Source organism: Salarias fasciatus, chromosome 2 (genome assembly GCF_902148845.1).
Source record: "Salarias fasciatus chromosome 2, fSalaFa1.1, whole genome shotgun sequence".
Taxonomy (NCBI): domain Eukaryota; kingdom Metazoa; phylum Chordata; class Actinopteri; order Blenniiformes; family Blenniidae; genus Salarias; species Salarias fasciatus.
This window is the reverse complement of record NC_043746.1, coordinates 10,523,698-10,551,303: the sequence shown is the minus strand read 5'-3', so window position 1 is coordinate 10,551,303 and position 27,606 is coordinate 10,523,698. Positions and strand designations below refer to the sequence as shown.

The following is a 27,606-nucleotide window of genomic DNA, read 5'->3' as shown; positions in this document are numbered from 1 at the left end:
GGTGGATGGGGGTGTATGCTGCACAGTAGGGGAGCTATGGATATTAATCACCTGGAGGAGCGTGGTTCTGTGGCGCCGCCCGGAGATGGATGGGGTGTGAGTGCAGTGATGTCACCCTGACAAATGTACCGGCCATGTTGGCTGAGACTCGCACATCGCCTCTCATTTCAATTAGTTCCTCGCACAACAACCTGCCTAACCTGCAATCTGCAGGTTACACATGCACAGACGCATTCACGTTTGCCAAAAATACGCCCCGCCCAGTGCTTCAACACACAGGCCTCTAACAAGATGCACTGATTTGTAAGAGTACAGGAGATCTCCTTTAATCAATCCAATTAAATTATGACTGCACTTTTGCTTTCAACTCCAACGACCAGTCACTCATTACCATTCATGCAATCAGCCAAACGTACAGACCTTACCTATGGCCAGCAGGCTAGCCAGTGGGGCTGGCAGAGAGTCTGGGTGTGTTTATGAACTAAAGGCTGGGCACGGCCCGTGTGTTTTCCCACAATATCAATTTGATGAAGTGCCGGAGCGATTGCAGTGTGAGCAGTCGCTTGGGTTAGGCTTGAGCAAATAGTAATAGCATGTATTTACTCCCTGATGTGGAAAAAACACAGTAAGCAACACTTCTGACAAGCTGACTTTAGGTGAAAACGGTCTAACCTCCTCACTAGCTGTTTATATCCTTGTTCTTAAAAGCCTGACACTGCTAACTAATGGAGCCAGGGCTGATTTCAAAGTGTCTGTCACTTTTAAAGGAAGTGTTAAGCCCTCTTTTCAAAGGTCTGGTGCGGCTAACCAAAGGCAGTAAGCCTTGTTTGAAACTGCTGCCTACCCTGGCTGAACCTTGACACCGGAGGACTCCGCTGCACTGCAGACTTCTCTTCAAGTCCTCCACGCTAAAGTACCTCTCAGTCACTATTGTACTTCTCCAGCACCTTCTTGCTTTCCGCCTCCTTCCTCTTTCTTCTACATCTGATCTTTGTCTCTGCTGCGATCTTCCACCTTCTCAAACCAGAAGAGCATTGATGAGGGATCGCTTCGGCATAAGCTGGGGCGCACTGGGCCACGCGAGGCTGAAGTGGACTACAAGAAGCACGGATGATCTCTACGTTGGGGATTTGATCGCAGCCTCCTGGGGCTACAGCTCAAGTTCCAGCTTTACATCAGTGGTGGGTATCTCTTCATCTGCCTGCGAAAGCATCTGGAGGTTAATGCCACCCCTATAGAGAGGAGTGGGGGAGGGAGAGCTTCGTTGTACTACATATTTAATTAGACCTCCATCCACATCTGCATTTAGTACATTAAAGCTAGTCTAAAGGTTCCTCAAAAGCGGCTCCTTAAAAAAAGACATTAAAGCATATTTGAGAAGCAAATGTGTGTCAGTGCCGCAACCCTTATGTGAACTGTGATTAAGAATGCAGCTTTAATGATACAATCAAAAGGAGATGTGCCACAGCAGTGCCACCAGCTGTAAGAAATGCAATTAAATGAGGTGAATGGCAATCTGTGGGTATGTGGTTTGGATACAACGCAACACGGAACATATTTGATATGCAGATAATGGCAGCTGTCACACGCCCTCTATGGCAGAATGTGAAACCACTCAGTTTGTACATATGCAGCATTTATAACTTTCTACCTTGTGAGGTTGCTTGGCTGGCATGCCTTCACATATTTCTTTGTTGATGAAACACGCTGGTTCCCTAACCCCGAGAACAGTGGCGAATAAAAAATGGATGAAAAGCTTTTGAAACAGTGTGTATGATTACCATAATACTTCTACAATACATGGGATGTGGTTGCCATGTGCTGTTGCATGTAACACAAAGGGTATGCACTATACAAAAAAAACACATGTACCCGTGTCTAGCACAGGATGACAATATGACTTTTATTTCCTATCTTTTTGGTTGACATGGAAGTCCTGCTTCCAGTGAGGGTCTCCATGTGCGAACAGCTGAAGTGATTCCTTTTCATTTCACTTTGCAGTTCTTCCTTTTAATCTAGCAGCACTAAAGAACTAGGTTCCATCGACAACAAAAAGGTTAGATCTTGCTTTACGTTTCATCTCGGCCTCCCGCGATCCCCGGGGACGTCTCTCTGCGCTCGTCTGCACTGCTTGGCGATGAGAGATTGTGCCAGGGCTCTGTTTGTTTGGCTTTCTCCCCCCCCTTCTCATCGGGCTGAAATCTGCCTGACAGTTCGGCAGCATGGCTCAGGCCCCACAGGAGCTACCGTCAGATAAAATGTCACCGTGGCTTTGTTCCGTGCGCCCTATAGGCTGGCCAGACACACTGTACACCTGAGAGGCCCCGAGGCCCGAGCACAGAGCTCACATAGTGCGGAAGAGGGATGAAGACCAAACAGCTCCCAGTCTTAATGTGCTCAGTCTGTCTCATTAGAGCATATTGTTAACCATCTGCATTTTATCTTCATTGATAAAATCAACCTTGATGGACAATCAGATTAGGTCTTTAACCTGATTAAATCACATATAAATCATACATGCTTCATCAACAGCGCTAATTCAGCTTCCTCTTATGTTAAAGGGACGATATGATTGGATGGGATCCTGCTGGTCTCACCAGATCTTAACATAACAGCTTCTGAAACTCAAACTCTTCACACCTACAATCAAACCTGATCTACCTTTTTTTTTATTTTTTTTTTTCTCCCCCAAAAGGCTGCAGCATCAGACCCAGCTCCTGTCTCCGAGCCTCGGATGACTCTTCTCACTGTTTCCCTAATGAGGCTAGAGTGAAAAAGCCGACTGGTCCTCTCGCAGCCGAGCGCTAGGGCGGTTGCCACTGTCAGCTCCTGTTAGCTCAGCCGGCTACGGTTCACGTTTCAGAGAGCACAAACACACTCATCCCAAAGGAGCGCTTCCATGCTTCTTTATACGCCCCGACCACCCCACCCCTCAATAAATTAATAAAAGAGCAGCTCCTGCAGGTAATTTGATTAAATACGACATCCCTGCTTTAAAGAGCGCGCTGACAAAGCAAAAATAAGACGGGCCATTGTCAGAAGAAATTGTCACTGTACTCCTACATGACCCCGCTGCCACTGGAGCTCCACTCTGCTCCTGTGCTATCAGCTGAGCATCACCACACACTCCATTTTCCAAGGACATCTCTGAGTGTTATTAGATTAAAAAAAAAAAGAGAAATGCTATATGCTCCAGATTACTGAGCTTGTCAGTCACCTAATTTGAAGCAATCCCCACCAGATCTCCTTCCTTAATTGAGTTTCGTTTTCTTGATTTGATAGCAGACATTTATGAGTTCGTATGTTTGAACCGTGGCAGCGTGCTGTTTAAGCCTATGGGCTTATCCGCAGCACATACTCATACTTCTCAAACTCGACATATGTAAACAACAACACGGGCTCCGGTATCTGTTATACACAGAGGAGATAAATGAGTGTAACCAATTTGTGCCAAATATGCAGAGGGAATTACATTAGCACAGAAAACGCTTTACTGAAGTAAAACAAAAAGTGAAAAATCTCACACTTTATAGATAATGCGGTTACCTTATAATTGCAATATCAAAAAACTGAATCACTGTAAATATGGACTTCATTTCATATACAGTACATATTTCCCTTTCCTCTCGTGAGCAGCCCTGCATTAATGCCAGCCCCACTGTCTCCTCCGATCCCCTCGGGGTCGAGGAGGCTGGCTGGAGTTGGGAAGGATGCATCGAGCTACGACGTATGAATAGAATGACAAGCCATCTCAGTCAGAAGGGAAACCACTCATTATACAGATTGCTTTGTGGTGTTTCTGGGTAGTCACGGCCAATGTCACCTCTCCTCAGTCTGGCCGCAGCCTGGACGGGCATTGCTGCCTGTCTCGGCGCTCCAGCTCTCCATCTCTGAGCTGACATGTTTTGCTGTTAACTTTGGATTCTTCGGGGGAGCGGGGGGGGGGAGTTTGCCTAGAGGTTGCAAGGGTGGATTACAGACCCAACAACAATGTCAGTAATGGGAGGAAAACAGACACGTTTTAATGGAAGGAAGGACTCTGAATCTCATTAGCGGGACATCTTGTTTCAGTCAATGCTGCAGAAGCCCTCTGGCTCTATGACAGCATAAGCAGCCAGCAGATAGCAGGTGAACGACAGAAACGAAGCCAGTTGTGTTGATTGAATCATCCCCACTCCACAACTGCATATATATTCCCTCACTTGTGTCCACTAATTGGCTGTGCCATGAATAATGCTCCATATCTGCGATTGATCTCGGTGGCATCATAAAGACATATGCTAACGACGAGTGAACTACAGTGCAACAGCTCCCACATTGAGGAACAGGTGGTTAACAGCCCCTCATATCTCCAGGCTAGAAGAAATAAAACAGGCTGTGTATTGTGTCTCGCTGTCTGCAGCTTCCCCGCTTGTGGTTGGAAATCCTGCGGCCTGGCCACCTGAAGCAGCACGGGCAGCAAGTGGCAGGTCTGCCGCGCAACGCGCTGCAGAGATGAGCCTTATCTCGCCCAGCCTGAAAAGCCCCCATTCTGTCCTCTGGATTGGCATGGGGAACAGGCTTGAGTGGCAGGCTCCTGTTCTAATTAGACGAGCAGAAGCATTAGTCCCGCTTGTGAGCAGTTTTCATAATTACCCATGCAATTCATTCATTATTTAACTTAACGAGGTAGCTCAGTGGCCAAACACTGTGGATTGTAGGCCTAATTTGGGAGAATGCCATGAAGATATTGGATACCTGAGGTTTTTTTTTTTCCCTCTGCCCCCGCCACCTGTAAAGCGTCTGGATGATGAGGGATGAGAAATAATGAGTGAATATTTGGTCTTATTAAATTTGAAAGTGTCTGCTGGTAAAGTAGGCAAACTCAGAAAAAAAAAAAAAACAGTCTTCTTCCAATGTCTATTGAGTTCAAATGAAATGTAAGTATGACCTTTCTAAGCTCCTTAATTCAGCTAAATTGGCTCCAGAGGAGGTTAATTTAGCCTTTTATAACAAGGGGGGAAATGGGCATTTGCAGACCAGTGCCAAAAGCAAATGGCACAAGACCCCAAATTGCTTACAACGAAGAAGAAAAAAAGTGTTAGCGTTCGATCTTAGAGAGATTACATCTGTCAATTCCTGGAGAAGTTTTATATTATTTTTCTCCCCCATTGAGCCAATTGCTTGTACTACTGTCACAATTTTGACCACAGCCATACTGTTCATAAATTCAAATAGGAGTTCACATCAAATTGCAAATGTGGCATCTCAAAGCATGCAGTCAGCATTTTATAATCCTGCATAAAAATGTTGCCTCCAGACGCTCATGTATTTAGATGCCAGAACCGGGATCGGAACCCAGAACTCAGCCTTCTGGAGCTGGAAGGATAATTGATACACAAATGCAAGCCTAAAAATAATGGGGGTGGATGATCAGGTTAGACTGGGATGACACAACGCTGCAAAATTATTGAGTCAGGAGATAATCTGTTTTGATGCAGCCCTTATACAGCTTATGATAATTCAAATCATGGCACATTCTTACTCATAGGTAACAGCTGGATGCACTGATCACAGGCACAGCTTGAGTCATCCTGCCTATTCCTCTTTTATGTTTCATAAAGAGAAATGTAAAGGTGAAACACGCTCCGTACACTGCCGCTGTCGGGTGACAATCCCATAAATCCCGCTCCGACGATCTGGACGTCTTAGGTAAAGAATTACACAGAGCCCGCGTGAGTCAGGAGAAACAGAGACACGTAACTTAAAAATGTGAAATTTAAGTCGAAAGGCCTGACGCTTTTAACAGTTCATCTAATATGATCTGTGTCATTGAATTTCTGACACTCAGGAATCCATATCAATTGCAATCCCTGTCAAGCGCTGTTAACTTGTTTACTGCTTTATTAAACACCAGATATGTTGCCCGTGAGAGAAAAATATAAAGCCTACGGCAATTTACCTCCAATGAAAGCACGAGTCCTCGGCAGCTGTACAAGAACAATGAATTGAATTACACGTGTTCTTGTATAGGGGCCTCCTCCAGATCCTGTGCTTTTGATCTCATCAAATATTTATGAAATACTGAGGTTTATTTTCTATATTACTTACACTGCTAGTGTACATGTTGCCTTGAGCATACGTAAAATGACGGCCATGTTTACTCTGTGCCTTACCCTCATGAAGGGTTGGGTTACAGTTCATTCATTTCTTTTTGTTTTTTGTTTTTTTAAAGCTGCATTTGAAGAGCAGCTTGCTGTTGACTTAAGGACTACTGTGTTCGGGAGAGCAAGATCAGAATATCCAATATGAGGTAAAAGCCTGCAAATCTATGGCACCGTTGCAAGTGCAAAGCAGTTCAAACACAGCAGCGTGCGTGGCGCTCAAAGCGCGGCGATATCGCATCCCAAATCAGACAAAAGCCAGAGCAAAATTCACCGCCTCTCCTTCCACTGTCAGGAAATAGAATAGTATTACCAGACTTGCAAGTGCGCTCCAGTGACCCAGAAACACATATTTCTAATTGTTCTGGCTGGCCTCTGGGGCTTCCATCACAAAGCTATGACCTCTTTGCAATCAGACCACAGCGCAAGGCCCACCAGGACCCAAAGGAGAGCCTGACTGGGTATGATCCCCTCAGGCATGAGCGCTCTCCCCGGAGTGGACAACTCCAAATGCCACCTCCATGTCTGTCTGCGATTCGTGTTTTATGTGGTTGAACAGACACAAGTGCTTGTACATCAAACACACATTTGTGCTCACACACACTCAAGTCAAACACCCACGGACAGCTCTATTTGTTCTCTCCATCCCCTTGGAAGTGCACCGAGGACCAAACTAAGGCGAGGACTGTTGTATGCTTTTTCAACCTTTCTCCTGCCCGGAGAATCTAATAACATCAGACCGCAGTGATGCATCAAGGTCGGCGGCCCGGGCCAAGGTCACTCTGCGGGGTCCAACAGCTGAGGAGGTGTGTTCAGCGGAGGGAGGGGAGCCGTACGTGTCCAGTTAGAGGAGGCGCGATCCCAGATCCACAGGATCCCCGGATTACTGTACATTGCATTTATAATTGAGACTGATGAGTCATGTGCTTTTGTTAAAATGCTGCGAGTCTGCATTTGATTATCAGTGACCCAGGAGGACATGCCGTGCTTTTGTTGTGATGAGATCTGTGCTGATGCTGAAAATAAATAAACAAATAAAAATCACCTAAAAGATGAAGAAATACATACTTAATAACTCCAATGTTATCAGCAAGCAAGTGTGTTTTCATAACAGAGCCAGAACTTTTCTGTTTGGGCCTCTGAAACATTAATCCCCACACTTTGGAAAATATTACCCACGAGAGTTCCCTTTATCTGTTTTCTGGGGGACATGTCAGGGGCTAATTGTTAAGAATTGAGTTATTGAGCTGTATGCCCTTCTCTAGCCCCTGAAGGACTAGGCCCAATACAAACAGCTCCGATACACTATTGGAATTCCACGAGTGTGCCCCTGACTTACCCGAGCCATAATATTGTTCTAATAATTGGAGCTCACAGGCCATCAAATATCATGCCGGTTTGTTCAATTGATTCAGACAGAGTAGAGGAAAAAGGGGGGGAAAAAAACCCCATGCATTTGCAATTTTCCTATTTGTAATCCAAATAGCATTCCTCCGCTGTGTTTTTAATGACGTAGAATTGTGCAAGGCGAATGCATTTTATAATTTGTCCTCTAGCTAACTTTTCTGTAATATGGTAAATAGGACTAGTCGGGCTTTGACAGGCCGACAAACAAATACACATGCAAACAGTATGCAGAACTAAGCTGTACATTTTGGCTCCGAGCGCAAATATCACCTCTGTTCCAAATAGAAATGCCCCGGACGGTAGCTGCACTGAAACCCTGTAATTGAATGTGCGTATAATCTTATCAGGTAATTTGATAGGATTCATTTCTGATAGTGTTCTCCTCAAATGCAATAGTTGACAGAGCGGGAGTGGAGTGTCAACCGCTTGCTTGCCCTGTTCTGCATCAGCTGCCGCCGCGCGGAGGACGATGAGAGCGATATCGCAGCCCATCAGTAAATGCAGTGGATTACTTTTTGTGGGAGACTGCTGACTTGGCACGCGGCAGAATGAGGGTGAGTGAAGGCAAGTGGCAAAGCCCAATGATAACGGAAATAGTCGCGATAAAGACGTAATGGATGTGGGGATCTGCGTTTAGAAAAAAAGAAAGAGGAGGGGGAGAAAAAAAAAATACCAGTCATGAATAATATCATAGAGAAGGTGTACAACAGCCCGGATTGACTTGGCCTGATTACACGCGGACAATCTGCACTTTAAAAATACATCCCCGCTGACTCCGCTCGCAGACGCCGCTCTTATCACCTGCGAGCAGGACGCAAGCAAAAAAAAAAAAATGTGTTCAATCAAACAGTTGTCGTTCAAAAGTGTTTGAACAGGTTTTAAAGCATTTCAAGTGCCAACCGCGTTTAATTAGAACGGCTGCTGATTAAAATTGCGGTGGATGTAGACAAGTGTCCAAAGAATATCAACGGCCGCCTCAGCCGCAGGAGGTGCCCGCTCTCGCCTGGCTGGGATCTAAAGTTCGTGCTCAGAAAATGGAACGAATTCCGGAAAACAGAAGCTGTGTAAAGAGATGAAACCAATCAATGCCACAAAACTGTGGAGCTTATGGCACACTCTGTTTGCACTTTAATATCAATTTCAGAGGATGGCACTTTTTGTGCTAAAGCCAGAGCATGTGGGTGTGTATAGAAGCAAACAGAGATACATGTGCCTGCAAGATAAAGGGATATGAGCATGCATCCTGTTAGCGTGCTGCTACGTGTGTGAAAGATGGCTCAAAGTGGGTAAAAGCACAGCATTTTTCAATTTTGAGCTTTTGTGGGGGGTTTTCCCCCCCCCCCTTCAAATTCATGGCTTGTTTCTCTCAGTGGAAGCTAAGTGCTTTAAATGCTGAGTCTAAATGCGCTAAACAGCACTGCATCCTTCCCTCCTGCTCCCTGGTATACAATATACCCAAAGGGAAGCGTGAATAATAAAGACTTCAAATGACAGGCACGCAGCAGGGTTAATGATAAAGGTCAGCTTGCCAGCATGCAGCCAGCAAGTGTAAAGGACAAGTGGCATGGGGTCACAACTCACATGGGCTCCTGGCCAATATACGGGAGCAGGACCCGCCGTTTTCTCCAAGCAGATGAGATATGCTCTGCTTCAGCCGTTCCCTCAGTGCCTGCCATGTGTTGCACACTTCACTGGTGCTTTTATTAGCCTGCTATGTTGAGTTAGTGATGACAGAAACTAATACAGTTTGATATGGGGAAAACACAGCACGGACCATTTCCGTGTAAACAAAAGTGAAACGGATGAGACTGAGGACTACGGCGGGTGGGGGGGGGGGGGGGGGATCTTGTGACAGAACGCTCACGAGGCGGTGGAGTTTCAGTATTGCCCTCGCATTGCAGAGAAGAAGAGCAGTGCAGTGACTGTGCAGTGGAGAAAAAAAATCAGAGAGAGAGAGAGAGCGAGAGAGAGATGACGCTCCGAAAGAGCGGCGTGGATTTGACAGGCAGCTCCACAGAGAGAATGTCAGCCAACACCTGAAGCCACGCAACTTCAACAAGACATTCAGGATTTATCAACACATTTCTCTGCTATTATTCATGAGAAAACTGGCATTCGGCAGCACCTGACGCTCACATCAAGTCCCGCATGATATTTGCAGGAATCCCTTGAACTTCTTTCGCCTGTGAGGAACAAAGCGAGGCTTAATCTCAATTAAGGCCCCGCTGTTGATTAGGTGCCTTATGCACACTTTTTTGAAAATCACTACAGAACGGACTGTGAGGAGAAAAGGCAAGTCCAATAGTTCTAAGAGTGAATTCTAATTTTTTTTTTTAAAATCCAAGTCCTTTTTCCAGAAATGGGAAATTATGCACAATGTAGCGTGTGATGTGCTGAAAGATGCAAACTGATTTATACACATAAATCGAACTGCGAAATCAGATTCAGCTAAATTAAACGAGCATTTCAATAATTTGCTAATGTCATGGTTCAGTGTATTTTATTACACTGCCTATCATCACAGCATTAGTGTTTTCTTGTGATATAAAAACCTAAAGGTTGTGTTTGTTGTGATTACCCTTTAAGCTCTTCTGCTGGAAACTCGAGCCCTTGAGAAACACATTTAATCCTCTGATAAACATTACACATCAAATTAAATGATAACGAGAGGAAAAGCTGAACTGTGAGTTTCTGCACAGTCTCGAAATGTTGACCATTGGTAGAAAAAAAAAGGAACTTTTTATACTTAAAAGTAAACCTTTCTAATTATCCTGAGGGGGGAAAACAGGACAATACTACAAAGCTAGAACAAACCCTTTGCATCTTAGTGTGGCACTTTAATTTGTTTTGTTTTTTTTTCCAGGCATGCCATGTCAGACATACTCTGCAAATATGTAATTTTCAAATGAATTGCTGGATATCAACCATCTGCACTGTTTCCTTTCCTCTGTAAGCTGCTTTGTCATGCCCTAATTTAATATCCCTTCATTTGAATGATGCTGATGCATAACTTTATTTCGTTGCCGTTTGCTTACGTTAAAAGGGAAACAAAGGCCTCCTCAGCAATACACTGATGTGAAATATCGAATGCTGACCATGAGGCAGGAAGCCGTCGTTCACATTCAGGTGTGTAACCCCGTAAGTATTTTCTCCTTGAGATGAAAACAGAGCAAAATACATTTTTTAAAAAATATTTTCAAGCTCACTTTATCAATGACGTGTAGTTATTGAAACACAAATTTCACGACTATTAGCTTTGATGTAGTTTGAAGGATTTGACATGAGCTGATTCCACTCTCTACCTCTCCAGATGGATTTTACAAACTTTATAAATCATTCAGCTTAAAAGGGGTATTGTTTCCCATTATCAGTGAGGAGACAGCATCTCTCATTCATCTCCTACTTGAAACTGTGAATTTGTATCCGGTCAGGTCGGTTTTTAGCTGTTTTCACTCATAGAATTAGCTGAATAATTAGGCACTTTGGTGAATTCATTTTTCAAGTGAGAATTAACCACTGTGCTTGAATAAATAATTAAAATCCATTTTGGTGCTATTTAATTCAATCTGGTATGTACATGTGGTATTTTTGTCTCTCGGCTTTTAAGCTTGGCGAGTCGGTCCACACTGGCAATTAATCTAAGGTCACTTTCTGTCCCTGCTGAATGCTGAGTCTCTGTAAGCTCCGGTGACCAGTCACCTTCTTCAAATTATTCATTTATTTATTTATTTATTTTGAAATAAAGGTTCACAAAACTATTCTGCTGTGATTTTTTTTCAAAATATTCTCATATCAGGCTCCCTTCTGGCGGTCACGTTTTGAATATTTGTCATCCAACTAACAGACATTTAGACACATGGAAGCACTGGATTCAGGATCAACACTCTGCATTGTGCTTGAAGTGGCAGAATTTCCTATCAAACCATCTCAGGTTTCTGGGGCGCTGGAGTCAATCTCAGATGGGTAAAGGCAGAACATGCAAATACTACACTAAAACACTGAAGACAAAGTAATTTTAACCACGCAGAGAGGAAGCTGATTTTATCCCAACCATCAGCTTGAAAGAAACAGAAAAGGGGAGGGGCCAGAGAAACATCCCACCATCAAACCACACCCTATGTGCAGACTCTGTCATTTGGATTCAGGGCATTATGTGTCAAATTAAGAAAACATCTCCACAGGGCTCGTTAGCTGTCTGTTTATTTGTCTGCTGAGTTTAAATCTGAGCTGTTTTCCTCTTGAATCATAGACTCCTTGAAGCTAAGCCACAGGACGCCATGACCCTGTCCAAGGTGCTGAATCTGAGGCCGAACGCTGCACAAGAGTTGTGCTGCTGGCGAGGAGAGACGGGCATGAGCATGTAAGTAAAAATCATGATAGAAAGAGTGAATTTTAAATTGTGCTCTCCATAAATACCTGCAGCACATTTAGGTGAAAAATAACATGGAGGTAAATCTGTAAATGATCAAAAATTTGCATTTCAATCAAAAACACAACTGATCTCGGAAATAAGTTTAATTCATAATGTATTAAAGTCGTCATGTGGTTAAAATAAAATAAACTACCTTTAAAAAATAAAAGATAAATGTAATCGTTCAAAAGAAAACCACACAAACACTGAGAGCGAGTCTAAACACACATCAGAGCAGTGAGAAAAATAGAGGAAGACCAGTTACTTGAGATCAGGAGCCACAGTCCAGTCAGCCAACCACACCATATATTCAGGCTTGTGAGAACCAGGAAATCCAAAATTACTGTCATCCAGACCTATTTCATACAATGTAAAATCATGTCCACATCACAAAAGGGTTGGCACAAAGAATAGCGGTTATTATAGTGAAGGGCCATCAGCGCAAACAAATATATAGATAATTTGAAATGCGTCAACACTGGTTTAAGATTTGCTTTTCTAGTTCTCATTAAAATCACTACTGAATTGCCCATTGTTGTGCTAATGACTCTACTCAGCAGCATTACCATGAGGTCCTTGTGTTCCACCAAGAAGATATTCATAGGTCGCAGTGAATAATTGAGCTTTATATGATAGAAATGTTGCAGACTGTATGTTTTGATATGGTTTCTCCAGGAGCGGGAGGAGCACAGACAGTTTCTACTGAAATACAACTCTTGTTGTATGGTTGAAATTGTACTAAATGAGAAGTGAAAGTACTGCTGTTGAAAATATACTAAAGTTAAAAAACAAACTACTAAAAAAGACATTGTTTCTTAATGATATTTAACTGTATTATCATGATAAAACATTCTGAGATGAACAAAAGCTTATAGAAAAATGTCACAATGGTAAACAAATACAAAGCAAATTGCTTCTATGTCATAAGAATAAACTTATTAGCTACAAATTAGATCCAATGGTTCCAATTTCATACATAGTAATGACTTAAATGTTCAAATTCAGTGAATCTAAAGAATTACATGGTACAAATCATATGCAAGCAGGAGTAAAAGACACACATAAACGTACCCAACAATACAACTTTGTTATCGTAGTGTATGAGCAGTTTGTTATTTTCACCCCTGGCTCTCTCCCAGTAACAATCAGCATTAATTGCTTGTGATTAAAGCTGCTCTCACTTTCGTTCACCATGTAGCCTTACTGTTGCTTTGTTCACACGTAGAAAACCAGTTTTGGCATCAAACTCAGAGGAGTTGTTTGAAGGCAAATAGACTTTCTGGCCACTTCTTGACAAGAAAATCTGCTTCATTATTTGCAATTGCTTGCAGTCATGCATGCTTTAAGGACTCCGCTCTCCTCCTTCTACCTAAAATGACTGCAGAAGTTACATAAGCAACAGAAATTCATGCTAAGGTAAGGCCCGCAGAATCCCTCGGATGCTGTCTTACTACAACAAAGCCCTTCCAGTGTGTTCTAATTCTCTCCATTTCCCTCCAGAGCATCTCCCTTCATAGGTTTGAAAAGAATGGACGAGCATTGGATGTGGTGGAGAATCCCACATGGATCAATTTTATACCAATCACGGCTCCTAAACAGCGAAGGAGATGAAGTTGGACTAAGTTGGACTGCAGCCACGGATCCTTAGACTACAGAATGCAGGATATATTGCACCTCTGTTTCACACCACAGCAGCATATTATTGCATTTCTTCATCGCGTTTTGAGTGGAAATATCCTCTAACCGGTTTGATAGACCTCCTCGGGGTTACGACACACTCAAAACCACATGCGACCCTCTGAAATTAGCTCTCATAGGAAAGAAATCGTACTTTCTCGCTGTAATATGCGCCGTCACGGATATACTGCCGCTGATCTGCTTACAGTTGCCCTTTTGTGGATACTTTGTTTTAAGCATAAGCACTATACTGGATATTTGGCTGTGTATTCTGACAAATTAACATCACCTTTATTATCTGGCATCTTTCTCAAGGCTCCAAGCAGTCACGAGCCTCCCTGAATGTGTGTAATTTTCACCTCTGTCTTGTTTTAATAACACCAAACTCCTACTCAAGGGGCGTGATTAAAAGCACTGTGACCAGACCTCGTTCACATGCTGTCCCCCCTAAACCTTCCTCCCTCCGTCTAGCGCCGCTCCACCCACTAAACCAGTGCAACACACGCTGTTAATTTGCTCCCCTCAACAACTGTGCCGCTCGCTTTAATCCATTATCCCAAAATGTCCGCCTACCTTTGCTTAGCAATCTTCTTTCACTATCACCTCGAGCACCACACTTTACCTGCCACGCCTCTGGGGTCGTCACTAATTCAGCCGCGTTTCCCCTCCCTGTTCATCTCCTCCCACTTTCACCCTGTCAGTTCAACATCCAGCTCCTCAGCCTCTTCAGACTCGCCGCCTCCCGCCTCTGCTCGGCCCTCAGCAGCAGCAGCAGCAGCAGCAGCTGTAGAAAGCATTTCCCACACAAGTGAGGACTGCTGACCTTGGTGGTTAAGACTTGGCCGCTGCTATGATTAATGCCTCTACAAGACAAGAAGCGAGTACCTCTACCTGCCTGGCCAGTACACGCATATCTCTGTACACACATCATTCCTGTCTGAGGACGCACGTCGCGCTGGACAAACCTCCACTCCTGTCTTCCCTCCTACTGTACCTGTGCTGTAATCCCCCCCCTTAACAATGTCACTGAAGACGGAATAAACAGCAGAAAAGAGGGAATTTTAGCTTCAATCACACTTTCTTTTCCTTCTTTTGACTGCTCAAACATGCTGCACTGGGCTCATCTGCAAGGTGCGCATGCTGTCTTCTGTTCGATAAGGTAGGAACCTCTACATATTTCGCCCTGAGGAGGAAGAGGCGTCTGTGTGTTTTTTTTTTTTTTTCCTTGGTTGTGAAGCTGAAAATCCCTCAAGGACAAATGCTCTTAGAAGAAAAGCTGTGCTGCCATTAGGAGCCACATACTCCCTCCTAGAGCACGGCGCAGAGCAAAACAAAGCGCCGAAGCAATGAATCAGTACACATAGATCATTCAGGCACCATAAACAAGGAGTCAAAATACAAGTAGGGAACAGATGAAAGTTATAGAAGTCTCAGAAATACAAATGTTCACCTTTGGGTGTTCAATATATCTCGCTGGTGTCATCGTTTGACAGCGATGTTCCTTCAAAGACTTCATACAGCAGTCTGTACTGTATTCATTTAATTGACTTTTTGCCTGGGAGTCAGTGTCTTGGTGGAGAAACGCAGCAGCAACTTGCAGTTAAGTTTTGTAACGCAAAGGATTTTACGTCATGCGGGAGTGCTCTTTAATAATCAGCCATACAATCAGAAATAATGCTATTTAATTGTTGTGCACTTAAAAGGTTGAGGAGACTTTCAACTTATGCTCTTGTTAATCCAAGGTCATTCTGTAATTTCAGGCCAGTAAACCTGTCAAAGCGGGCCTGAGTGTAGCAGGTCACACAAACGAGCAGGTCGGTGTGAATATATTTTGGGATTTACTGGTGTGGCTATTAAAAGGGCATCTGGCTCTGAAAGCAGCGGAGAAGGCCAGCCAGAGATCCACACAAAACCCAGAAACATCTATTTGTGTGAGTTAATTGCCTCTGCCACCAAAACCAAAGGTGAAAAAAATAGCTTTATCACTGCATTGGCAATACCCACCACAGTGCATGCAATGTCTCATAAAATTGCCTGCCGGGTACGCTCAAATACACTAAATTTAATGACCACTCGAAAATATGAATAAAGTTTTGGCAACGGACAGGACACCTGAAAGTAGAAACTATGAGCCAGGATCAGCGAGAGGTCAGACTCCGCTGAGGTAGAAATGGAAACGCTATCTGTAGGCGCCGCGTCCTGCCACACGAAACGCCAACTGTAATAATAAATACTGGACTGATGTCTTTAAAGAGACACTCAAAGCTCCACCTGCAAAAACTCAACTTTATGTATTTTCTCGGCTGAAAAGGAATAATGTTTACTAATGTTTCAGATGCAAATGGAAGCCTTGCAAGAAGCGCATCCTCCGCCACTGACAGTAAAGGTCAAACCTCCAGCAATAAAGCATCTCAACCACAAACACTGACACAAGGTTGACATTTTCCCTTGGTGAACCGCTGTTCCATCCGTGCACTCCGCATTGCCGTCTTTGGGTGAAGTGTTCCATTTTCACATGAGACGCCGCCGTGGACCCCTTGACCAGATGAAAGCAATTGTCAGGTTTGCTCTTTGATGTCTTTGTAATGCATATTTACTATTTTGGTAAAAGTACAGCAATCATCTAAACATGTTTTCGTCTTTGGGCAGTGCTATAGCAAAGCCTGCTTCACATCGTGAAAAAGCGCTACTGTACCATAGAAATTGATTTCTTAATGTCACACTTTCCTGTTTTTTTTTTAAATGTCATGCTTCTGAAATGTAATGAGTTTTTTTTCTTTCTTGCTTCCATTTGTCCGGGGATGAAAAAGACGGACAACCTCTCATTAATATATCAGCAATTTGAGCTGAAGTCACAACAGTAAGGGGGACATTTGTTGATAATTTAGTGTACAACATCCTCATACAACCCTGTTAGACAATGACTCTGAGCAGATGGTTAAAAAAAAACAAACAAATGAAACAGGGACAACCTGTCAATGTCGCACGGTGGGTCACACTCATAAAAACGACTTCATGGTCAAAAAAGGCGGAAAAAAAAGCATTATCGATGCTCAGCTGCTTTGCTATTTCTGTCAAGTCGTCCATCCACCCATCCACCCTCTACGCTGCGTTATTGTGTTCAGGGTCACATGACAGCGGCTGACTTTGGGTGAACTCAGGGTGTCTGTAGATCACAGTGTAAACACAAACAGAAAGATATTTAAACGCAATCACACTCCTCACACCTACGGGCTATTTAAAGTATCCATATTGTTTTGTAGGGGTTGAAATGAAAAAAACTAAATCTGTCAATTATCAATTTTACCCAACAATATTTAGAATAATAACCTATTCCTTTGCAAACTACCAAAAACTACAGTAATTTTGCATTGGTTATTTTAGCATGAACACACTGCATGAATGGGAAATGAAAACTTTATCTCCTGTTAACCTCCAACCAACCTATGTAACTCTGTCCTCAGTGCAGACAGATCAGCTAATGTTTCTAAGCAATACAACCATGCGTACGCTAACTCAGAAATCCTAAAAAAGTGTACAGGTCACTTTCCCAAGTATTACGTTATTTTTATTGTATCAGTAACAAATGAACCAACTCCATTCATTCTAAAAAGAGTAACCAATAGCTTGACCAACAAGCTGTTGCTGCCACTCTCAGTAACAACACAATAGATTTTCTGAGTTCACCCTCTGGTCATTAGTTTTCTGTGTGACCGACTGGTGATAACAGTAAATGCAAACACTTCTTATAAATAGGAACTGTAAAACTGAAATCTTGGATTGCATACTTCAAACTGGCCTAAGGGAAATATTTCAATGAAAACTGGATAATGCAAGAAAAATACTTTTAACAGCTTTAACAGAAATTTTAATTATACATGCTACCAAAAAACAGTAGGAGGTTGTACACTTTAGTGATGGATTTAAGAACTTTTTCTCATGACAAATATTCAGAATTGTCGTTTCTGTAGAAAGAAAATGTGAGACATTCATTTTGTTAATGATGGCTGAGTTTCATTAAACGTCTCAGTAAGCCATGACAGTGAGCCAGACCGCCAGTGCGAGGATTCTCAAATTAGCTCCTCGCCAAAATGTGACGCAGTCATTTCCAACGTTATCTATTATACCTGGGCTTTTCTTGCTATGACAAGCAGGAATGTCTGGAGTGAAAATGGTCTATTAGCCTGCTAAGCTTCGGATGTCAGCCTCTGGGTATTGTTTCATGTGGGTCTGTCGACGGATTTCATATTCAAAACACTGCATGGAGACAGTGGTGTGAGGAAACCCAGTAGCATGCTCCAGATATTGGACTGTCTGCCAAGAATGCAAAAAAACAAATAAAAAAAAAACAAAAAACAAAAACAAACGCTTGCAGAAATGATGTTGAATTGTTCTTGTGTCTTTATAAGTGATTAAAATCCTTCAGCGTTTGAAATAACCCTGCATGTGAGCTGGAAGTCAATCAGAGCTCAGGGAGCCGCTTCTTAACTTGTGGATTGCGTCTTCTCGGAAAGACAATACTCAAAGGCGCCTTTATAAGAAGCTAATGACATAAACCTTTAACTGCACATGCTTGGCACATTACAACATCTTCACACACAAAAACCAGAGTCTGGATCTTGCTGTGAAGATGCTGTTTGACATCAAATGCTTCATTATGTCTGCGAGTTCAGTGCTATTCAGTTTGTTCCCCTTTCAGTTCCAATCAATACTTTTCAAGAGTTTTAAGCGAGAGAGGAAACGTCTTCTTGGGGATGGTAAAAAGCCAAGCGGGGAGAAACAAAAGGCCCTATCTTGGCCCTGTCTTGCACAGCCAGACGTTTAGAGCAGTGTGTCTTGCAAGAACGGCTTAAGAGTTAATTTCCTGGCAGAGATTTGTAGGAGAGCAGCATCAACAAGCTGCTGCAGACTGGAGCATGAAAACCATTACTTCAATCCCTCACTCCCTGACATTAATAGGATGAATAAATGTTTTTGTTCTCTGCTTAATTTGGATGAATTCATTCAAATGGCAATGAAAACAAGTAAATATCCATCTCAGCTCCCCTCCTGATAGCAAAAGACAGAGAGAAGTTGCTCTGCCTTTGCGGTTTTTCTTCCACTTCCCGTTTGAGACTTCTTCCGCCCGGTGCTGAGCTCCTCTATCACGTGCAAACCAAAATGACTGAGACTGTGCGAACACGGAGTGAGCACGGCTGACGGTATGGGAAGGGTTTATTTCAAGTCAATTCAGCCACGCCACACAGGAGGCTGTCATGCTGGGTTTTAAGCCACAGCCACTCAGAAATGTGAGTTTTGTGATCCGAGACATCCAGCTGAAAAAACAAAACCAAACTCCCCCTGACGCACACACACACACACACACAAAACACAAGAAAAAAACAAACAACAAAATAAGAAGAGGCACCCAGATACAGTATATCACATGTATGAAGTGAAATGTAAAAAAAAGAAGTGTTTCAGGGGGATTGGTTACTAATGCAGTCTGAGGCTCAGCGAGATGCATAATGGTCTTTAAAAACAGAGAAAAATTGCCACTCCTGGGATTTGTCTACTGTGATAATGGCAGACGAAGTTGCACTGAAATTAGTTGTCATAAGTGGCTCCAGTGATTTTAACACACACCGTCATTAGTGGCAGAAAGTAGGCACATTTCCTTAAGGACAGTAGTGAGAACAGTTCGGAGGCACTCGTACCTTTGTTGAATATTTTAATATTAAGCTGCTCCATAATTGAATTTCACTGCATTCACTCAGCAGATGTAGATACTAATCGTTGTGCAGATTTAAAACCGATAATGAGCATATGAGGTACCTTGCTTTCTTGTGCAGTAAATTTAGCGGCCGAGTTTTACGTAGCCGTGCCACAGCCTACTAAGCACTGAAAGCTACTGCATCAATAATAATAACAAGCCAGTGGCACCGTCGACCACTTACAGAGCCCATTGTGGCTGCATAGTGAGCACTTTCCTGATGGTGAAGAAGGGCCAGCCGCCGCTTTTATAGCACAGACGAGAAGCGCCCAGAAGACGTTCTACGGTCGGAATACTTAACCGACATGCAGGAGAGTACAGTGTTTGGTTCAGGAGGCCGTGAGCTCGCCGGGCGCCGCTCGGCTTCCCGGCGGAGCCCAGCGAGAACCTCTGTGGTGAGGAACGACTCGACGAACTGGCACGATGGACTACATTTCCACTGCGCCCCAGCATTGTTCACACAAAGACACAAATATCCTCTGCTTCCCAAATCCCTGGCTGAATTACCGACAGCCTCGGTGTTTGGTTTAGGAGTGGTTCATAGGGGAGGAAGGGGCAGAGTCACACGCAGAATAACACCGGCAGTTCAACAAATCAATGCTAAATCAGCCGCGTTGCTGCTTCAGCGCCGAGAGCGCCGCTTTCACACACGCTCATACAGTGGGTTGAGGTTATTCTGATTGGATCTAAAACTATTCTTTTGAAGGCCCGAATTCGGCGGACCGAGGTGAAAGTCCACGGCGCCGACGGCCGCGGCATAAAATGGCTGTGATCAGAAAGATATGGAAGATAGACATCAGAGGTCACAAGCAAACCCCGTCAGAGGTGGAAACTCTCCACGAGCACACACTGTACTTGACCACTCTCCTTTTAGAGCACCGGCTGAGCGTGAGAGTCTCACCTTGGGTTTTGGCAAGAGAGGCAGCCTTTGTTAATTTTTAATGCATTTGGAAACTAGTAATTAAGTCCCCCCCCCCCCCAACGGACTGGGAAATTGACATGCTCTGGAGAGCCAGTGAGTAATTATATTTGTAAAGAGCAGTGATACAAGATACTCCCCTCTGACTGGGACTCATTACACATCATTAGAGGGGAGCGGCAACAAGGCGCACGCACGCGCGCCCGGTGCACGGGACCCCACACGTGCACACACTCACGTCCGCGGTGCACGGGCGGAGAAGTCTCGCACTTCCAGACAGGCGGCGTCTCTCTCTCTCTCCCTCTGTGTCACACGCACACACACACACACACACACACACACACACAGATCAATGAACAGAAACCCAAACAGTGTTTCTCTTTGGTAAACAGACCCGGCTCCTCGGGTCCCCGACCGCGGCCGAGCCGCCGCACAGGAGTCCGGACGGTCTCAAACGCCACCCTCCATTTTTTTTCCCCTCATCTGCTGATCATCACAATGCGGTGGGTCAATAAGTAATTAAAGATTAAATATGTAATGAATTCCCATTCATCCTTAAAGCGAAGGGTTGAAATATGAAAGTTTCCAAATGGCGCCTCAGGAACACCGCGGTCCACTCTTTGAAGCAATAATTACCATTAGAGGAGTGTTACGCTAAGAGCAGCGGGGGGATGATAGAGCGGCGCTACAAGCTTAGTGGACTCCGCTTTAATTGGAATAGGAGTGGTGGTGATTCGACACATACTGGTTTGAACACAATCGCTTCTTCCTCCTCTTACTTTACTTCCTGGCTTTCTTTTTTTTTTTTCCTCTCTCTCTCTTCACTGAGCGTTTTCACTTTTTACATTTCACTGTCACTGACAAACACATATTATAAAAACACACTGAAATATAGTTTGAATCCACTGCGGCCTGTCTTCTAGAAAACACCAAACAAATGCTAAATCTATATTTCATAACATGCCGAGCACACTTTGTCAGTAGTTTCACTTTGTTTGAGAGAAAAGTTGAAAATCCCCCACAAAAGCCAGAACAAGTGTAAGTCTGAAAATTGTGTAATAAATATGAAGTGAACTTTCAAAAAAAAAAAAAAAAAAGCCCATAAATAAAACATGCGTCAGTGTTATTTACCAGCCTGGGCTTTGTTGCTTCCACATTAAACCCGTTTAGCGGATGTATTAGCGAGGGCTGTTGTTGCCTAATAGTTTAGCTCTATTGTTTCTGTGAAATGAGTTAAATATTCAGATTGTTGTGTGTATTTCAAAGGTGCTTACTTCATTATTAATGTGGTGTTCAGATTGCCTGGGGACGGGAGAGCTATATTAGTGTCAGAAAACGTGGTTTGAGTTGCCTTGTCTGCTTTCACTTTAAACTCATTATCTTGTCTAATTCTCTCTGCCTCCATTATTCTCTCATCCCTTTAAGCAGCCTAATTAAAAGGGCTTTCATTTTTCCATTAATATTCATCAATTTGTTTATTTATTCTGGATTTCTACGTGGATCTGCTTTACAAATAAACAGATTTTTATTTTTCTTTTTTTTAACCATTTGCTGAGTATTTGCTTTGAGTATTTGCTCTCGTCCGGCTGTCAGATGATTGGGTATTACGCTACGAGTGGAAAACCTTCAGCTGAGAGCAGTGGCGAATGTACACTGTGTCCAATACAAACAGTTAATCTACTCCACTTAATGCTGTTCAGGCTAGATTAATGCCGAAACTGTTAGCTACGCCCAGATTCAATAACAAACTGCAAACAAAAAATAAAATGAAGACGTGTGATTACAATTCCTTCATTTTCTGAGTGTCGCGATTCGTAGTTTATGAGTGAATATCTTCAGACAGCTTAGTGTTAATTGGCCCATCATGGTGTGATTTCTCTCTGGCCTTGGTTTTTATTTGGTTTATACGAGTGTGTCTGTAATAACAGTTTAAAGCCGTACCACGGGGAGATTATCAGACCACGCTACAGCGACGGACATTATCGCTCAACTACATGCATCACTTCTTCTCTGCTCACTGCTCAGAATGGCTGCTGGGGAGCTCACCAAGAGAGCCGCTTTGTGGACCGCGCTTGTGTGCATGTGTGTGTACATGTGCACGCATTTCAGTGCGTGCATCTGTGGGCATCTGTATGTATGTGTGTGTGTGTGAGCGGGGTTGTTTTTGCCTTTGTCTTGCTGTCTGTGCTCATAATGTGTGTTTGTTGATGTGGCAAAGAGTGTGTCTCCGAAAGGGCTGGAGCCCTGAATATCTGTATGTGGCGTTCAAGGGTGTGTGTGCATGCATGTAGAATGACATTTAGTGAAATGTGGCAGCGAGGGAAGAAACATCTGACTCATAATTGAAGTGCCATGAAAGAAATATGATCGTGAATCTGTATTAGGATTAGGCGCTCGGCTCGGAACCGGCAGCAGGAGCACGCTCAGCCAATCCTTCGACTACCTTCCCACCCCGAAGGCTGATTACAACACTCAAAATGATACTCCACAAAAATGACAGAGGAAAACACCGCGTATTCAGGGAGAGCAATCCCGATGACAAAATCGATAGGCCGTAGCGCTCTCATCTCCATCAAAAAAAAAAAAAAAAAAGAGTCGCGGGATGAATGTAGTAGTAGTGATTCAACCACAGCAATCAACTCAGTGTCCTGGAGGATAAAGCTTCGCGGCGCTTCCTGCTCGCCACACGTGTGGCTCTGCGAGCAGCAAGGTGAGGCGCTCCGCTCCTCCAGGGAGGATGCGGGTTACTTTCTTCTTCTTTTTTCTGTCAGCAAATGTCATAGAAAACAGCAAAAGCCTAATGACATACATTTCAAGTGTAACAAAATCTTATTAAACGCATCAGTGGGCTGCACTGTCATACTAGACTTAATGTATTTATTATTAAAATCACCAGAGCTGTGCTTCACAACCTGTCAATACAACACATAGCTACTAGTGCGAAAAAATATACGCTAAAAGAAAACACCCTCTGTGATTTTGCTAGTAGACTCTATATGTGCCTGGTAAGGCTGGAGCGTTTCTTAACCAATCAAAAACAAAAAAAAACATGTTTATTATGTCGACAGTTTGTTGGCACAAACTTTTTTTTGGCTGCAGTTTTCTACTGATAAATCTAGAGAGGTAAACACTTCAATAAAGAGTGGCGCGAGCAAGCTTTTCAAACATTTCCAACTGAAAACAATCAAGCGTTCCAAAACAAAACGTTCCTTTCTCCTAATAGAGAGTGCTGGGGAAAAACTGCAACCTATCTGTGCCATGCTGGGGATAAATACATCCTCATGCTTGCATCACATATAAAATACAGCCTAAATAAACAACATAATTCCCTGCCTATAGAAAATGACTATCTGCATAGTTTTAGTGTATAAGACACTTATTGTCTCTAAAACATCCACAACCCGATGTGAATATGACAGGTTTATATATTATTTGATGGGAAAAGTATTCAGAGCATCTCAGAGATATTAATTATGAAAAATGTATCATTTCTGTATTTTTCCATTTTCATTCTGTGATTTTCATGCACACTGAACACAAGTAATAAAGGTTATATAACTTATTTAACTTTAAATAAAAAAATCAGCCCCCATGCCCAGCCAATCAAAACATACTAAAACTTTGTTTTTAAAAGTTTTCAATATGTATTCATCTGGAACCAATCGGATCAATCTGTGGCACTCAGCCCAAAGCACCCAGAGCCTGTGATGTATTAATATTGTATTTCTGGCCAAGGTTCACACTGATGAATAACAAAGTGCCTTGTTGAATCTCTCATTGTTCTGACTTGAATATTTCACTTCATTCTGATTTTGGATGTGATTTCCAGAGATATACATGGACACAGATCGGTACTTAAAGATCACAACTGCAAATCAAAACTTCAGGAAATATAGATGTTGCTTACCTTAATAACAAAACAACTTTACTCTAAGCCTTTCAGCAGAAATTGAGATTTTCAAGAATAACAATAATGTTTTAATTGTGATCTGTTGACTAAAACAGTGGGTGCTGAAATGTGGAATGGAATTAAGAAAAACTCTGAATCCAAACAACATTAAATTTTCATTTCATTTCATGTAGCTGGTCCACTTTAAATGTAAAAAAAAAAAAAATAATAAGTGAGCGAGGAAATCAAGTGTGTCAGAGAGATGGATGGAAAAGGTACAAAGCTTGGATCGCGCGCTAACAAACTCCATTTTGTGTTGCTGCAGCTGTTTCCATGGAGCTCTCTGTCGCTCTCTTTTACTCTCTCTCTCTCCTTTTCTCACTCCACTCCCTCTCTCGCTCTCACACACACACACACACACACACACACACGCACACACAAGTGTCTGAAAGAGGATTCAGCTGTGTGAGTCAATCTGCAACCAACCGCAACTCAGGGAACCTCTCGTTCCCCCCGAACAGACTCTTCTCCTCTCCTCCATCTCTCCAGCATCACGCCCATCTCATCATTTCTTCCCAACTTCATTACAATAATTTCTTAATTTATTCCAAACCCCAGTCACAACAACAAACCCACATTCGGCACACTCAATTACTGTGATTTTGATCCATGAGCACCACATCAACACGACGTGCAGGAGCAGCCCGTGCACTCGCAGTCCTGCGCTTTTTCCCCCCCAAGCTTCACTTGGAGTGTATATGGCAATCAGTGGTGCTCATTACACCTAGGCGCCCTACAAAGATGCCCCAGAAAAATGTCCTTGAAGGAAAAAGGGAAGGGAGGAAATGTGGGAGAGGGGGGGAAAAGATGCTTACCAAGAACTCCAACGCGGTAGTTAAGAGTGATCACGATGACATTTCCGTAGCTGGCCAGGACGCTCCCGTCGATCATGTTGCCCGTCCCCTCCATGTAGGATCCTCCGTGGATGTAGACCATCACAGGCTTGGCCCCGGTGTCTCGTATGTCTGCAAGAGCGGCCATCATTAACACATTCACATTGCCGTCCACCCACTCCGATCAAGGGTCAGCTCAGATTCAGATATTGCAGTAACAGCAAATGGTGGCCACAAACAGACAAGCTGATGATCGCCTCCCAGATACCAGCTGGAATCTCGCAGTCTACAGGCTAACTTCAGGAAATGGAGGGAGCGTTTCAGGCTTTCTCCCTCTGGAGGAAACTAATTAATATCCGCTCTTTATGTGTAGTTTTAACTTTATCAATAATAAGCCATCTCAGCTCAAAATGGAAAATAGAAACCAAACTATCGGGGGTTGTTTTCGGTTTAGCAGGAGGTAAACCAGCTTCCTAATACAGACACGCAGGAAGCCATTAGGGAGAATAAAGAGAGAGGTACTCTGACACGTCTCCTCGGCAGGGAGAAGGCTAATCTGGCTTGACAGTGATAGGGAAAACGCACTGGCTAATTACACAATGCTACCTTGCGCCTCCTTTTTTTTTTACACAGGGCTATCGTGCTGCAGCCACTTATTTGCACAGTGTTGCCTGGAAATGTGGTTAGTTGAATTTACGCTTTGGTTTTTTGGTAAAATGTTGTTTATTTCATTCCCCGAGCAGAGTTTGATACCCAGCTGGAGCGACACTCCAGCCAGATAAAGCACATCCAGAGGTAGAGGGAAGAAAAAAGCCTCTGTCTGAGGAATAGACTGAATTACTGACTGGCTCGCTCGAGCTGGGAGACAAGACAAGAGACTCTCTCTCATTTTCACTCCTGCTCTCCCCTCGCGTGCTGCGTAACTTCTCGCCTTCCCCTCCCTCGCTTTGTATCACTTTCACTCACAGACTCTCCCCTGTCTCTCCCTGTTCCACTCCCGCCTTCCCTCCATCTCTGGCCAACTCACTGCCTTTCTTTTTTCCTAAACCCTGAGAGTGGTGAGAATGAGAAAGGGTAGGAGGGCAAAGAGTGAGTTAGACACAGAGGGAGAGATAGAGGGAGACGGCCAGAGAGCGAGAGAGAGAGAGAACGAGAGAGAGAGAGAATCCAACGGGGAAAAAAGAAAGGAAGCCTCCGATGTAAAAAGGATGGTATTGTAATTTGAATAGACCCAGAGCAAAAAAAATTTTAAATCCTCAAGAGCCACTAATTGCGGACCACATCCTGCACGGTTCAATCTGCATCGGCTGCTCGTCATTATGCACCCCATTACATTAGCATGCTTAATACTGAGGACAACTACTTTAATGCATTTTTGTAAAGACACTTTTTTTCCCCCTCTGTAACCCCTATAGCAAAGCTTAGCCTTGATTCACTTTCTCTCTCTTTTTTTTTTTTTTTTTTTTTTTCATTATTCCCTTGGTTATTCATGGCCCTGTTAGGTTTAAAAGCAAAGCAATAACTTGTGTATGATGTGGCCTTATTTATGGCTTCCTTTATCTGGCTGGTATCTGAGAAGGCTACACAGTGAAATGTAATTTATAGCTGACACTTCTCTATGCACACACTTATCTTAGACAGGAGGAGGAGGGGATGCATGGGGTGAGAAAGCATGGAAAGTACAGTCAGAGTGGGAGTCGGGGAGGGGAGGGGAGGGGATCGGGGGGGGGCGGCAAAGACGAGATCCTACACAAGCTATTTAAACCAATGGGCCACGGATACAACGAGAATGGCAGAGAGGAAGAAGGAACAAGGGGCAGAAATAAGAAAAAGAGATTAGTCATGTCAATGTTATCAGTCACCTCTTTTGTTGATTCACATCATGTCTCCATGACAACAGTTAAATCCCTTTGGGAGAGTGATACCGTACAAAACAGCGAAGCTCCACTTGTTCTAATCTATTTATTGAGTTGATCTGACGTGGGCGGTGTCACATAGATGTGATATACAGCTCTCAGTGACACTGTGCTGTTGTCAGGAGAAGATATGCATGCAACAGATCCCAATTGGATGTTGGTACACAGCTAAGACAATCATATTTCATTTTTTTTTTGGTGGATATATCTGTATCTGATGCATGTCTTGGATGTAATGAGAGGTTTATTTCTACTCAACCAATCAAAGTTTGATCACAGCAGAGAGCCGAATCTGTTGAAACAGGTGACTAACAAAGTATTAAAAAAAAAAAAAAAAAAAAGATTGTTCCTGATTAAAAAATATTTTCCTTGGGAAAAATGTCATGGCATCATCATACACAACAGCAGTGTCAAGATTGTGCACAGAGCTGTGGTGGAAAGGAAACAGAGATAAATTAATTAATACATAAACGGGCATATTTGCAATAAAAATCCCATGCATCGGCTTCAAAATGTAAACCAGAGCAACTATAAATCATGTGTTAAACATGAAGAAAAAAAAAACAATGCATGATGGGGATGCAGATGAAGGAAGTGTA

At 43.3% G+C, this 27,606-nt stretch overlaps 1 protein-coding gene across 3 annotated transcripts in view; it reads right to left on the bottom strand.

Moving 5' to 3' along the window:
* nlgn3a (neuroligin 3a) overlaps positions 1–27,606 on the bottom strand; it is a 97,284-nt gene that overhangs the window by 52,142 nt on the left and 17,536 nt on the right. For all 3 annotated transcript variants that reach the window (XM_030106351.1, XM_030106336.1, XM_030106344.1), the window contains one exon: positions 25,074–25,223. In XM_030106351.1, the coding sequence (XP_029962211.1) occupies positions 25,074–25,223 (150 nt within the window). The remainder of the gene's footprint in view (positions 1–25,073; positions 25,224–27,606) is intronic.